Here is a 16,609-nt window from a genome sequence, read left to right on the forward strand (position 1 = left end):
CAATGATACTTGAAAATCATATAAATTTTCTAATCAACCAGTTCAAAGATGTCATCATGCACTTCAGGAGCAGGCTGGACTTGAACTGCTTGGCCTGCTGTATTCATCCAGCTCTGCACCTTGTTGTCTTGGACTTGAACCCATGCTTCCTGGTTGAGGTAGAGACACTGCCACTGTGCCTCTTATAGATCTTTGTGCATGATTGTCATGCATAACAAGGCCTTTCTTATCCTCTAATTTACAGAACCAGTGGGAAACAATTAAACCTTTGCCAACTTCAAGTGAAAATCAAAGTCACCCCAACCAGAGTCACCGAGCTGCAATATGCAGATAATGCTTGCATATGTGCAATCTCAGAATATGTACTCCAGACCATCATCAGCACCTTTACCGATGCATATGAGAGTATGAATCTCACCCTGAACATCCGCAAGATGAAAGTCCTCCAACAACCTGGCCCAGCTTTGTGGAGCGAATCCTCAATCATCAGGGTTCATGGGGAGGCCTTGGAGAACGTTAACCACTTCCAATACCTTGGGAGTGTCTTGTTGGCCAAAACAGCTATTGATGAAGAAATCCAGCTTCGCCTCCAGTGTTCTGGAGCAGCCTTTGGCTGTCTGAGGAAAAGGGTGTCCGAGGATAGTAACATCAGATCTGACACCAAGATCATGGTTTACAGATCAGTGGTGATCTTCTGTATGGCTCTGAGATGTGGACTGTCTACAGCAGATGCCTCAAGTCACTGGAGCAGTACCATCAACGCTACCTGCGCGAGATCCTGAGAATCCACTGGGAAGATGCAGCGTTCCCATAGACACCTGGGAATCACTGACCCAAGACCATCCAAAGTGGAGGAGGAGCCTCCGGGGAAGATGTTGAGCACTTCGAGACTTGCCATCAGGGAAAAAGTGGAAATAGTGTAAGGAGTGCACTGTGATACCAATGGTCTGCCCACCCTTTCCCATGACCACCTTCTGCCCCAAGTGTAATAGCCTGTGGAAGCTGCATTGGTCTGTACAGCCACCTAGGGACTCACCTTAAAATGGAAGAGAGTCATTCTAGACAACAAGGAACTTCCAATGACTGACATGCACAACAAGGCTTTTCTTATCCTCTGTACATCTCAGGGTCCTACCCTTCATCGTGTACCCCCTTGTTTTGTTTGTTAGTCCTCCTAAAATACACCACCTGACACTTTTCTGGATTAAAATCCATTTCCCACTGTTTTTCTCATCCTGTCTGTATCATCCTGTAATCTAAGGTTTCCTCCACATATTTGCCACACCAACAATGTTTGTGTCATTGGCAAACTTACTGATTAAGCCTGCTATGTTCATGTCTTGATCATTAATGAACACTACAAACAGTGAAGGACCAAACACTGACCTCTGCACCAAACCCACTTCATTAATCACTTACATTGCTCCTACGGCGTCCCTCATATTGGATTCTAACCTTGTTTTACACTGTTCGCACTACACACTGGATAGCTTCCAAAAGACTGACATCTCTTGGGGTTGTGCCATATTTAAACACACCCAGACAGTATTGGCAATCTGCCCTTGCCCAAAAGTCAGTAATATAACACCTCAGCAGCCACAAAGATATCCTGCTCATGGCACATATCTGGCATGGCTGACACTCCCTCTCACGTACAACCCTGTTCTCTCACCCCAGTTGCTGTTTACTCAGCATACCACACGGAATCAGAGAAGACAACTGTGATATACTCAAACAAATTACAGTCAAGAGGGAGGAGGCATTTAAAGTTGGATAAATCCAGAGGCTTGGATTACATGTATCCCAGCTCCCACCCAGTTTTTGACGTTAATTTGGTTGAATAAGCATGCAATGTCTTTGAGGAAGGGTCACCGGACCCGAAACGTTAACTGTTTTCTCCTCCACACATGCTGCCAGACCTGCTGAGCTTTTCCAGCAACTTTGTTTTTGTTCCATGCAATGTCTTTGCTATGCAGGCAGCTGGCATTTGCTGTAGACATTAGATTGACATGTTTGTGGGCTAATCATAAATGCGATCCCCCTCAACCCATCCAGACACTCAATGACAGGAAGCTTGTCATTGTCTCTACAAAAAAGAACACTTGCTTAGGGCAGTACTGATCACTCGTTGGTGCCAAAGATCAATAGGCATAGCAAGACGAGGCAAGGCATTAATATGGATGCAGCAAGGCGCTAAGTGTGCAAGTGCTATGAGAACAAATGAGCACCTGGGACCAGACAGTGTACTGAGTGCCTGTATTTGCAGCAGCTTTCAATGCTAGTTGTTGGAGTACCCTGTAGTGCAAGTCTTTATTTCCTAAATAGTCTTCAAGTGGATCAAAGAGGTGCCATGATGTTTGCGAGTAATTGGGAAATGTCAGATGCCAGTGTCCATGGATGAGGGATGCATGCCTCTGGTCGCTTTGGATCATATCTTCAGGCAACATGGAAGTCTTCACAGCCAACGAGAAGCTGAAGTTGCCAGATACTTGTTTCTGACTTCCAAGACAAGAATTTGTGACATATTGCTTTTTTGGAGCATTTAAAATTGGATGCTGAATATTAATGAGGCAAATCCACTTTGGCCAGATCCTGCCTTTGATATTAAAATCAGCTTGTCCCAGTTCAGAACATGGGTAAGTTTGTGGATGACACAAAAAATGATGAGACAGCAAAATAGTGAAGATGACACAAAGGATCCAGAGAGGGATAATAGGCAGGTTAAAGGAGTAAGCAAAAACTTGGCAGATGGAATATAATGTCGGAAAATGTGAGCTTATGCCCTTTGGCAGCAAGAATAGAATGTTCAATATTATTTAAATGGAGAAAGTCTGCAGAAAGCTACAGCACAGGCTGATTTGGGAGCACTTGTGTGTAAATCACAAAAAGCTTGATATTAGAGAAGGGAAACACAATGTGTTCCTTTATTTCAAAAGGAAGAGTATAAAAATAGGGAGTTCTTGTTAAAACTATACAAGGCCAGACAACAGCTGGAATATTATGAACAGTTTTGAGCTCCCTATCTAAGGAAAGATGTTCTGACATTGGAGGCAGTCCAGAGCAGGTTCTCTAGCCTTCCGGGTGTCCAGCATCCTCAGCTCTTTGCTTTATCTTTAGGTTGATCCTGGGTATGGAAGGATGGTCTTATGAGACGTTGAGTAAGTTGGGCCTGTACTCATTGGTGTTTAGAAGAATGAAAGGTGACTTCATTGAAACATATGAGAGTCTTCAGGGACTAGACTGGGTAGGTGCAGAAAGATTGTTTCCTGTTATGGGAAAGTCATGGATCAGAGAGTATAACCTCAAGATAAAGAGTTGCCCTTTTAAGGCAGATGAGGATGAATTTCTTCTGATGGTAGTGAATTTCTTTTTAACTACAGACAGTTGTAGAGGCTAGGTCATGGAGTATATTCAAGGCTGAATTTGATGGATATGTCATTGGTACCAATGTTAACCATAACCTCTGAGTGTTCCACATCCCCCATTCAGTGATTATATTGACCATGGCTGCAGAGAGGCAACACACCATCTTGAAGTCACACCTGCAGCTGCAGAAATGCCTGTCTGCACCCCTCACCATTCAGTTTCTTACTGTTTTTGCTATCCTCTCTTTCTCCTCTCGTTTTCTGCAACTGGGCTTTGACTGCATCCTCCAGAAGAACTGTCACTTCCACAGTTTCTCAACACCGCAAAACTGTTTGAGCGAAATGCACTCTGGGGCTTTCCTGAGTACTTGTCTGCTTCCCTTCTTTTGACAAGTGGTCACCAATTCCTTCCCTGACTGCATTTGCTGAAGATGTGGGTGACTACACTTTAAAAAAAGTTATCCATATAACTCGGCCTTCTCGATGCACTCAGCCTTCTAGATCCAGACAGTGCTCCAGCTGGTCAGGCCTGCAGATGTGATCATCCGGACTGCCAGGAGAATCTAACAAACTACAGGATGGGCAATACACAAACTTGGCTCCCCTGCCACACCTTAAGTATTTACTCTTAACCATAACCTAAACAAGTAGAAAAATGATTTTAATTTCTTGTACTATTAACTATATTGTAGATTAATAGAAAATAGAAATTCTTTACCCCTACTGATCTTCCTGTCTATAAATTCTTTCTTTCCTTGTGCTAGTTTAGAACTTTGTATTTTCCAAAATTACTGGTGTTGAAACACCGTCCCTTAAAAACATCTACTGAATAACAAATCAACTCATGACTTTGCTGTGAAGCCACTGTCACTTTTAAAAAACCCAGCCAAGCACCTCAGGACAGCGTCACACTCAGGACTAACAAAGGGCTAAAAAACCAACTACAACCTGAGTCTTGGTATGCTAGTCTCATGTTCTAGTTGTGTAGGGCTGTTGTGTGGTATGAGGGTCACAAGTGAGGCACATTCAGCAAGCACCCTACACTTGCAGGTAATAGAATAAGTCTCTATTTCTCATTGATTGCTGGAAGCCAGTAAAACCACTGTTGAAACAGGACGTCTGCAGAATTGAGAACCTCTAGACTAACTGCGGAGGTCAGTGCTACTGAAAAAATCTGTGATGGCCATAACGTTGCACCATCTACCACATCTGACAGAAAGAAGTGTGTTCAGGAAAACTTTCTACGTCAGTATGTTTTTACAATCCAATGAAGAAGGCTAGAACTAATTCTGAGAATGAGGAGGAACAAGTGGTGTAAGTATCAGGCTAAGGTCTAGGGGACAGTGAGTATATTTTATTTTTGTTTATTCTTTCACATGATATGGTCAGGTTTCAGCAAAGCCAGCATTTGCCCTAATTGCCTCCAAGGAGGTGGCAGTCAACAGTCTTCTTAAACTGCTGCAGTCCATCAGTCCACTATTCCTACAGTACTATTTGGCAGCAAGTTCCAAGGTTTTGACCAATGATGGAAATGTAATTCCATTCCTTCACTAAGTCAAATGGAATATGGGTTGGAGGGAAACTTTCAAGTGCTAGTGTTTCCTTGCATCTGCTGCCCTTGCCTTCTAAGTGTATGAAGTACTTAGTTCGGATGCTGCTGTCTAGGGAACTTTGTTGAGTTTCTGCAGTGCATCTTCTGGATGGTACACACTGCTGCCGCTGTATAATGGTGATGGAGGTAGTAAATGTTTGTGGTGATGGATGGTTTACCAACCTTAAGTACTTTTGGAATCACATTGATCCAGACAAATGGAGGATACTCCATCACACTCCTGACTTGTCAGTCAAGATGCAAGTTACTTATTTCAAAGTTCCCAGCCTCTGACGTGTAATTTTCTAGCCACTGGTAACCCCTTGGATGTTGATAGTGGTGGATTCACACTGGTAATGCCATTGAATGTTTAGAGGAGATGGTTAAAATTTCTTTCATGATAGGTGGCAGATTTACACACGGAGGTAGAAGACATGGCTTAAGTACTCAGCTACAACAGTTACCCCAAGACAGCTCCCACTTTATCTGATCAAAAATGGATTGCATCCACATGGATGCAACCTACAAATTTCTATATAGGAGAAGGCGATGAGGAAGAAATTTATCCTAACCACAATCTGAATACTGGCCACTTTTATATGCAGTTCCTTCAAACTATGCATGGACCTTTCTTAGACTATTGCCAACTGACAAGCTACTTATATTTACTAAGACCTAAAGCGTTTAGTCATCAGAAAGGATTAAACAGAAAATTCAGTAAGCTGTTCATCATTGCTACTGCTGTAATTTTAACCACGCTTGCTGTCATCTAGATTTTTGGAAGGAGGATGAGTTGTGGAGAAGGGAACTGGAAACTGTTGCCTGTAACCAAATCTCCAATCATCAGGGTTAATGGGAAGGCATTGGAGAACGTTAAACAATTCCAATACCTTGGAAGTGTCCTGCTGGGCGAAACAGCTATTAATGAAGGGTTTTCTTGGGAGCAGACAAGTTTGAAGGGTATCTTAGAGGTATATAAGAATATGCAGGACATGGACAAGGTGGATAGAAAGTAGCTGTTTCCCTTAGTTGAAAGGTTAATAACAAGAGGCACAGTTTAAAGGCAAGGCGAAAGATTAAGAAACAAATTGAGGGAATCCTTTTTTCACCCAGGGGGTGATGGCTGACTGGAATGCACTGCCCAGGAGGATAGTTGAGGCAGGTAACATCAACCTTTGAAAAGTATTTGGATGAGCACTTAGTGTCATATAACATTCAAAGTTATGGGCCAAGTGCTGGAAAGTGGGACAAATGTAGATTTAAAGTAACTTTGGTGGTATAGACTCAATGAGTCAAAGAGTCTGTTCTGTACTGTATTATTCTAAAAGATCACATGATGTAGGAGCAGAAACAGGCTTTTCAGCTTGGAGTCTGCTCCACCATTCAATCAGACCATGGCTGATCTAATACTCAATTACACTTTCCTGCCATTTCCCTATATCCCTCAATTCACTTACTGATTAACAATTCCTCATTTGTCTTAAAAGGGCAAACCCTCATTTTGAGACAATGCCCTCTGGTCCTACACTTTCCCCACACAGTGAAACCAATTTTGGGACATTTCCTTGTCAAAAATCTCACATTGCAATAATGCTTCCTCTCATTCTTCTAAACTCCAATGAGCACAGGCCCAATCTGCTCAACATCCCCTCATACAAAAAAATCCCTTTACATCCTGGGATCAATCCACATGAACCCTCTCTGGACTACCTCCAATTCAATGCTTTCCTGAAATAAGGGGACCAGAACTATTCAAGGTATTCCAGGTGTGGACTGATTTGTGCCTTGTATAGTTTTTGTCCACAAGCTTGTCTATATCCCACTGTATACCCAGTCATCCTCGTCTCCCCAATTGTTGTGTCATCTGTTGTCTTGGCTATACTGCGTTTGTTTTGTCATACAAGTCAATTTATACTTACAGCCCCAACACTGATTCCTGTGACACTCCAACAGTTACAAGTTGCCGTCTTGTAAATACTCCCTTTATGCAACCGTGTCTTCTAACCATGTAAATATAATGTTCTGGAGACCTGATTTAAATACTGCCACGCCAGATGGTGGAATTTAAATTAACTAAAAATCTGGAATTTAAGAGTCTAATGATGACCATGAATACATTGTTGATTGCCAAAAAATATCCCGTCTGGTTCACTAACGTCCTTCAGTGAAGGAAGCTGCAATCCTTACCTGGCCTAGCCTACATGTGATTCCGGACCCACGACAACGTGGTTGACTCTTAACTGCTCTCTGGGCAAAAAATACTGGCCTAGTTAGTGACATCCTCATCCCATGAATGAATGAAAGAAGTGCTATCCCCAGCAACATGGGCTGTTATTTAAAGTAGCCTTATATTTGGTACCTTCTCAAAAGCCTTGTGTAAATATTAGATTTATGGATTCTCCGTTATGCTAATTGTTTAGCTTCTCAAAAAATTCTAATAAATTTGTCAGGCATGATTTTCCCATCATGAAGCCATGACATCTCATGAAAATTTCATTAGATTGTATTTCTAAATGTTATGCCATTATGTCCTTTATAACAGACTCTAAGATGTTCCCAATATCAGCTAACTGACCTATAGTTAATTGTTGGCTCCCCCCTCTTGAATAACGGTGATACATTAGCAGTTTTCCATCTCATCTAAGGATTATTGGGAGATTATAACTAGTGCACTACTTTCTCTGTAGGTACTTCCTTTAAAGTTCGAGAATGAATTGAACAGGTTTGGGCAAATACAAACCTTTATCTCCTTTAATTTCCCTAGCACTTTTTCTCTAGTGATTGTTATGCCTAATTCTCTACACAGCCCATGTTCACTGGCTTCTCTACTGCTTTTCATTTATTTAAAGACATTCTTACAGTCAGTTTTATATTACATGCTAGTTTAGGCTCAGTTTGTTTTCTCCCTCATTACTTTGGACACCTTTTGTTATGGGGGAATATGAAGGTTATCTTCCATTGTGCATAATTTTGTATTTGTAGTCTAGGTCTCTGAAGCATGTCTCGAGTTACAGATTCAGGAAAACAATGTAAATAAGAATATAAGGAAATACTAATATTGTGTGTCTTGGAAAAAAAATGAGAATATTGAAAGCCAGTGTCAAGATTAATTCACAGATTTAAAATTATCACAAAAGAAACTTACTGGTTATAATTATCCAACTTGTTTCAAAAGTTGGCCAACTTACAAACCTTAAATGTTGCTACCATCTCCTATTCCCATTCCTTCAATGTGAATTGGCCAAAATTATGGAACTTCCTATTGTAGAATATCGATCGTGGAAGAACCATTAGAATAAGAACTACGATGCATGTAAGAAATAGTTTACCATTACTTTCTCACTTGTAAATTCTTTTTATACATTTCTTACTTGTAAAACAGGGACACTAAATGTGTACTGCCAATTGGAGTTCACTTTTCAAACAAAGCAAAGCTAAACTATTCTTCTCCTTGCCCCCATTAGTTATGTTTATGTCTAATTTGATTACAGGAAGCAAAATCTACGATACGTGTTCAAATGAATAACAATAATGGCTAGAAAAATCTGCAATTTTTTGAGATTATACATAAAAAAGGGTCATTCAAACATAAGGAGGCTGTGTGCCCTGTACTAGTATGTTATAAAAAAAAACAAACTTATTACGGTCCAGTGAACAATATTTTCAGATTGGAAACTAAATCAAAGCCTATGCATAGGAAACTCAAAGTTGCATTTGATTATTTTGAATTACTTCAAAAACAAACTAACTAGTTAAACAGATCAAATGAAAATGCAAAGCATTTAAAGATTAAATTAATAGGTTTAGTGAGCAGATAGAGTAAGGCAGTTTTACAGTGACAAAAACAAAAACCAAATGATTTCTTTTCATTTATTTACGAACATAATTTTTGAGGGACAACAGCATCTCTCTTCTCTCTGTACATGCAACTGTAGAAAATAACATTTGTTTTGCAGGAACTCATACAGCTAGTAACAGTACTGCAGCAGCAGCAGACTGCCAAACAATATGTACACAATTAACCTACAATGTACAAAAAATTACATCATTACATCACCGATGGCATGTTTGCCACTTGTTTTTCGAAAAAAACACATTCTACACAGTTTACTATTACAAAGAAGAGGGTGTGAACCTATGTGTTATTTACAGCTATGTACAATGTCTCATACAAATGCAAGAACATTTACACATCTGAGACTTCAATCCACATACCACAGGTGTCAGAGAAAGAAAAAAAGTTCATTGCCCTATTAACTAGAGGTGTGCAAAATTTTTGGACCATCATTGTTGGTCACATTAAAATTTTAGTCTGGGTAATTGACAATACTGGGCTTTTTAACAATTCCCAATATGCTCTTAGTGTTTGAAATACTTGGAGCCAGTCTCATCTTTGAGAGACTAAACAAAGAATCAGAATGTTCTATAATTTTGTACTTAATGAAAGATATTTGTACAGCTTTCTCACCATCTTTAGAGACTCACATCTCAATGTAATATTAGCTGATTTTGAAACTAATTGTTTAAAAAGGATGTACAGACATAACTAATCCATGTGTACAAAACAAAGGTATTCTCAACAAAATATCAGCAATTTTGCAAATATTAACATGGCAGTTACATTATGGAAGGTTTAACAACAACTATTTCTATCATGATACATTTAACCTCAAAATTTCATCATTGGGCACCCAGAAAGAGATGGTAAACAAAAGACTTCAACTCAAATGCTTTCCATCTTCATTCTTCCTTTTATAGATAGTTTTAACTCCCAATCACCTTGCAACAGACGAGAACTACACTATGCTGTTCCACAGTCCATTACTGTTATTTATACAAACATAGGAACAATAATGGGAACAATGAGAAAGAAAATATAGAAGATTTGGTAATTTAAAAAAAACATGCCTATTATGGATATATCTTTATCATAAGTTGTTTCTTAAAACAACAACTGCAGCTGAGGGCATTGATTCACATACTAGATGAGACATGAATTTTCATTTAAGGTTACAGAGTGTATGATCAAGAGTCAAACTAATAATTATAGGCAAAATTAAGGTGGTTAAAGAAAATCCAGTTTAATCCAAAGATCATTAGTCATGTTTTTAATTTTTCCTTCTATCATGAACTAGCACTGCTTTTTAAAATGAATGGTAGGATGCTTTTAAAAGTTGTGTTTTATACTTGGAAGAGAGGTATGGGCAGAACTGTGATAGAGATCCACATTACAAAACTGAGTGACCGTGACAGGAAATACAAGCTTTTTGCACATCTCTGCTAGGAACAATTTTCCATGCTTAATGAACAATATTATTCTTAGCGATAAAGTAGGGCTCAAACAATATTTTAACTAGCATAAAGAGTTTCCAATTGTCATTACTTGTTATCTAGTTTCATTCTCATTCCGTGCCCAACAATATATTTGATAGTGACATCATACATTCCATACAAGCAATGTGACATTACATGCAATATTTGATGCTAGATAGTCACAGACCAATGACGTACAAGACTGTAGATTTAAAAATGCCATAAACAATGCAGAAATGGAATACAGTACACACTTCATTTAAACAGTGAAGGAGTGGGGGGTGGAGAGATTACAAAAAAAGTTGTTGGAAAAAGCAACAAAAGGAGGAACATTAAAGCAGCACAAAAATGGCGTCAAATCATACATTATACTGCAACCTTTGCCAGTTGTATAATGGTTATTACTGGAATTAACTCAAAAAGAATCAGGTAATTTTTCTCAGTGCCTAGCCAGAAAGAATGACATCTTCAAGAAATGACAACGTTTGAAAATGGTGCAAAGAAAGTAGTTATTCCAGTTTGAACACACAAAATTGCTAAATCCTATACACCCTTAGGAGTGAAAACATTGATCTACGTAACTCAAAAGGGCAGAGATAGTTTGGAAGAGGGGTAGTCCTAAACTGAATAGAAATGTAATTTAATATGACAAGGAGTTGCTTACTTTATTCAAGAATAATTTGTTGACTGGTCCACGAAAAGGATTGTACATTCAAAATGAATTTTGAGAGGGTGGAGAGAGAAAGGAGGTCTCAGAAACATTACTGATTAATATTAGCTGAAGTTTAACAAACATTTTAATTCGGTTGCACTGTATCCCATTGTTACAAAGGTATTGTAGAAATTTTTTAATATATTGTCAGTCTGTTAGTCTTTAAAAATGGATGTGTTCGCTCCACTGTTTGAGCCCTACATTTAAGAAATCCAGTTGCTAAAAGTGGTACACAATGCACGCAGTTCAACTGCTAACATTAGAGATAACAAACACCTGACTTATAATACATTTACTCTCCAAAAAGAAACAAAAAGTACAACTGATCAAAATACAGTACAGAATAGGAATTGGACATTGAGGTTAGTGTAAACAATCAAAAATACTTTTTTTTACTGAAGTTTTAAACTCTCTACTTAATAATTACCCAGATAAAATTTCAATTATTTCCAGGCACTAACTGAAGGACATTCTGCATATGTATGTATGTTCAAAAAACAATTTAATATTGTGAATGAACCATCATAGTAATCAGGTAGTTCAAAATACATAATAGTTCAATTTTTATTAAGAAATAAGATAATGCCCTTAGTAAACCTAAAAAAGTCGGATTTACATACTACTAAAAGCCAGCTCGCACAGCACAAACGCATCTGAATCTTTCCATTAAATGTAAAGGTATTTGCAAGGAAAACACCAGATTTATGATGTTTGGAAACGAGGTTGGTTTTAAAATACTATTTCTGCACATTGCCACCATGTGGACACATTGAAGAACTGCGCCTGTTGCATAATTGGATAACTGCTGTGATTTACGAACACAAATATAGTAGACGTGTTCTAATTATCTTTCACTTTATTGTGTTCTGAATAAGTTAAAATATTTGATGTGTAGAAATTTTCTTCAACAATCACTGAATTTAAAAATGTACGACGTTTAGATTTAAGATTCTGAGGATAACTGGTGTATGTATTTCTGCAGCAACTTAAAAATTCACCACAAACTCACTGATTATAACATTAGCTCACTTAATTAAAAACTCAGATTTAGATAATTAAAATGTCGTGGCAGTAAAATAACCAGCAGCTACAATGAGAACTGCCAGTTGTCCAGCACTTACAGGGCTGTTTTTCAAACTGCACATTAGCTATATCATTCCCTCTTTTTAAAACTTCCATCTTAAATGTTCAACCATATTGTAAACCAAAACCTACACGTGACGGCTCACAATTCAGCTAAAAACAATAAGTCTGGACTGAGTGGGGTTAGAAAAAAAATGATAAAGCCCCTAACAAATCTATAAATAGGGAAATGTGATACAGGAAATATCTTTGACAAGTTCTGCAGATTTATACATTTTATCAGAGGCAAGTACAGATAATAGAAACTAGTTAGTCTGCATAGCTCTTGCATTCACAGATATCTGTTATTCTTCCCAGAGAGCATTTAGAGAAGGTCTGCCTCTGCTATGCAACTTATGATGATTCCGGGGATTAGCCACTTTCTGAATTGCCAAATTAATTCTGACTTCGATCCTGAACTTGCTTTTTACCAGTTTGTACCTACCTGAATGTATACTTCCAAGACTTACTGGTGATTTACTGTAATTTTACATTAAAAATTCACAGCCTGTTATAAGTATAGGTTTCTCTTTAGATCTGAAGGACAAATAACTTGCCCAAGTCAAAAGTATATTTCATATCCATTGATGTCCAATAACGTGAGGATTTTTATTTTCTTCAGCAGTTCTAAATTGTGTCAGAGGTTTGAAATCCAGTCTTGCACGCAGAAGATACACTTTTTTAAGGATGGCTATGCTTCTTTACTAAGAGTTTTGTACATAGGTACTCATCTTTTAAAACAAAAGCTCCTTTATTCTGATTATTATGATTATGTTAATAAAACTTACTGGTGCTTAATCAGATTATTCCATGGTCTGGTCATGGCATTTTAGTAAGAATTAGTATCTTACTAATTATACAACCTCTGTTCCTTAAATTGAATAAAATAAAATTGAAAATGCTGTAGTATTGAGTAACAAATTTCCTGCTGGGTATACATACGCCTCACAAAGGCAGAAATAATATTTCAAATACCCAGTGTTCATTTTACATTGGGTGACGAATGTGGCATTTGTCCTCAAACTTTTTATCTGCTAAATCAGAATCAGTGCTTCTTTTTAAAGTTACTGTGCAATAGTTTTACCTATATGTAAACATTTAGCAAAGAAACTGCACAGTTTAATAATCAAGTTGAAGGAACTGCTCCACACTAGCAACATAGTGTAAAATTTTTGAGTAACCAAATTTGTTGCAGCCATAACAAAATTCTGTTTCATTGCAAGGATGCAACTTTCCAAATGCTTAGCAGTAAAACAATGAGCATTTCAATTTTTTGGCCCATTTTCCAAACTGAAATGAAAGTGCCATCTAAAAAAACTGTACATACTGAGGTTTTTTTACATTTAGCTCTGAAAAATGATATTACAGAATGAGGAGTTATTTACAACTGTGCAGTAATGTGTGGCAAAATAAATTATCTAAAGGCAGCCATTGCCATCATTGTACACTGGTTAACGCATATAAAAACTGTACAGCATTTAGGGATATACTTTTTAAGCATTGGCTCTGTAGTGTCAAGTGATGCTCTCTGCCAGAGAAACAATGAATGCCCAAGAATTAAAGTAGGGATAATGAGTGGGGGAAAAAAAATACAACATACTCAGTGCCTTATCATAAAATCACTTCTTCCACAGGACTTCAATGCCTCGAGTTACTTTTGTTCTCAGGAGTAACAGAATTGCAGCCAACAAGTAGACCTAGTGTCACATGACCAATTGTGGATGAGAGTGCACATAAAGGGCATGATGGGAAGTTACTAGATGACTGAAAATGTTACATCTCTTTCCCTTTGAAATAAAATGATTGTGATCTTCAAACTGATAACTTGATTCAGAATGCACTTAAAGTCTTGCTTTCAGACTTGTGACCTGTATTTTGATAAATGGCATTTAAATCTGACCGCATTTTGTGCAAATTTGATCAGCTGACATTGTCTACAATTGAAGAGGTATGCAAAACCGGTACTCCTTTTCCCAACAGTTCTTTATAGTGGAACTGAAATTACAACTTCGATATAAATTACTGAATAATGATTGCCTCTCTCCTGCAAAAAAATGATCAAGGTCACTGGTATGTCAGCAAACACAGTATGCTGAATCTTACTGTTCTGCTCTTCAACATGGATATATAACTTTCGGCCTGCTACTTCCCCATTTAGCTTGCAGGCTGTAATTGCTTAAGTTTCATTACATCTGAACCACTGACCTATCTTGACATCCTTCTTCCCTGCAGAAGTGATATCTAAAATCTGTGAAAAGTGCAATATAGTTTAAATGATGCTTCCTCCTCATGAAACAGGGAATCATTAGCAAGCAGCACTTAAGGATTTAAAAGAAAAATAAACTTGAACTAACGTTCCTTTGGGAAGTATCCTTCTTTGTGCCACAAATTGTTATCAATTAAATGTTAACACTGTCATGCTGGCAGAAGCACAAAGTCATCATTCACATCAACCATTGGCACATAGAAGGAAGGGACCTCACTGACACACAGGGACTTGTGTCCGGCTGGGTCAAGCTCCTGCACTTTTAGCTGCCATTCCATTCGTTGGACTGCATTCAATGCAGCTGACTCATGCTGTTGTCGCATTAATAAGCATGTCTGTCAAGAAAAAGAGATCTATTATTTCAAGAAACTGGCAAGCAAATGATTTTCTGCAACACGAAGTTCACCTATGCCCACCCCTTTCACTTATTTTAAAATAGAACTTGTTAAATTAGGCAGCAATAATTTAGATCCATCAATCAATAACAACATGAGCTTTTAAAGTTAAATGAGATCTGTGCAGAATATTTACTCTCCATGGAAACATATTACATATTTAAATTTCTTCCAATGTATCTTAATCCTGTTGGTTTCATTTTTGGTTCTAGTAACTTGGGGCTTTGTGGGAGCTTGATTTGTGGTGGTGCAGTGGGTAGTGTCACTGCTTTTGAAGCAGAAGCTCCCAGGACTTATTGGCCAAGGAAGTGCTTCCTTGCCAGCTGCAAAGAGGCATACCATGGTGATTCACTAATAAATTTTGTATATTTCCTATTTTACCGACCACAGCTTTATGTAAATATGCTTTACAAATCAATGACTGAAATCAAAATGTTATATTCATCAGTAATCGGTTTTGACAAAGTTGCCTTTAAAGTCACACCAGTGACACATGGTGGTCCAATTCCAAAAACTAAATTCTAAGTTATGGAATTCTTGACTGTAAACATTCTTTTTTAGAATTTATTATAGAAAGACAGGAAGAAATTTGTTGATAGCCATTACAATCAGGTTGAATGATATTGTTAGAAAGAACAGACAGTCAATTATTTCCATCTTTAGACTGATAACAAATTTGATCATAGAACCCACAAACTTATTCAGGGCTCATCATGGGAATCTGGGTCAGTCCAGAGTCAGGAAATATAACAATTAAAGGAAACATTACCAAATGCAATCAGAGATAGTAGGAACTGCAGATGCTGGAGAATCCGAGACAACAAGGTGCAGGGCTGGATGAACACAGCAGGCCAAGCAGCATCATAGGAGCAGAGAGGCTGACGTTTCGGGCCTAGACCCTTCATCAGAAAAGGGGGAGGGGAAGGGGGTTCTGAAATAAATAGGGAGAGAGTGGGAGGCGGATAGAAGAGGGATAGAGAAGAGGAAACAAACAGGTCGAAGAGGCGGGGATGGAGCCAGTAAAGGTGAGTGTAGGTAGGGAGTTAGGAAGGGGATAGGTCAGTCCAGGGAGGACGGACAGGTCAAGGGGGCGGGATGAGGTTGGTCGGTAGGAGATGGAGGTGCGGCTTGAGGTGGGAGGAGGGGATAGGTGGGAGGAAGAACAGGTTAGGGAGGCAGGGACGAGTTGGACTGGTTTTGGGATGCGGTGGGGGGAGGGGAGATTTTGAAACTTGTGAAATCCACATTGATACCATTGGGCTGCAGGGTTCCCAAGCGGAATATGAGTTGCTGTTCCTGCAACCTTCGGGTGGCATCGTTGTGGCACTGCAGGAGGCCCAGGATGGACATGTCGTCTGAGGAATGGGAGGGGGAGTTGAAATGGTTCGCGACCGGGAGGTGCAGTTGTTTGTTGCGAACCGAGCGTAAGTGTTCTGCAAAGCGGTCCCCGAGTCTCCGCTTGGTTTCCCCGATGTAGAGGAAGCCACACCGGGTACAGCGGATGCAGTATACCACATTGGCAGATGTGCAGGTGAACATCTGCTTGATGTGGAAAGTCTTCTTGGGGCCTGGGATGGGGGTGAGGGAGGAGGTATGGGGGCAGGTGTAGCACTTCCTGCGGTTGCAGGGAAAAGTGCCGGGTGTGGTGGAGCTGGAGGGGAGTGTGGAGCGGACAAGGGAGTCACGGAGAGAGTTGTCCCTCCGGAAAGCAGATAAAGGTGGGGAGGGAAAGATGTCTTTGGTGGTGGGGTCGGATTGCAGATGGCGGAAGTGTCGGAGGATGATGCGTTGGATCCGGAGGTTGGTGGGGTGGTACGTGAGGACGAGGGGGATTCTTTTTTGGTT

The 16,609-nt window shown here is 39.2% G+C and overlaps 1 protein-coding gene across 2 annotated transcripts in view; it reads right to left on the reverse strand.

Annotated features, from left to right (window-relative positions):
• Positions 1–8,812: 8,812 nt before the first annotated feature.
• Positions 8,813–16,609, reverse strand: part of ankrd11 (ankyrin repeat domain 11) — a 76,848-nt gene continuing 69,051 nt past the window's right edge. For both annotated transcript variants that reach the window (XM_048605652.1, XM_048605651.1), the window contains one exon: positions 8,813–14,704. In XM_048605652.1, the coding sequence (XP_048461609.1) occupies positions 14,519–14,704 (186 nt within the window). In that variant the 3' untranslated portion in view covers positions 8,813–14,518. The remainder of the gene's footprint in view (positions 14,705–16,609) is intronic.

This window comes from Rhincodon typus, chromosome 15, assembly GCF_021869965.1.
Source record: "Rhincodon typus isolate 14 chromosome 15, sRhiTyp1.1, whole genome shotgun sequence".
Lineage (NCBI taxonomy): Eukaryota > Metazoa > Chordata > Chondrichthyes > Orectolobiformes > Rhincodontidae > Rhincodon > Rhincodon typus.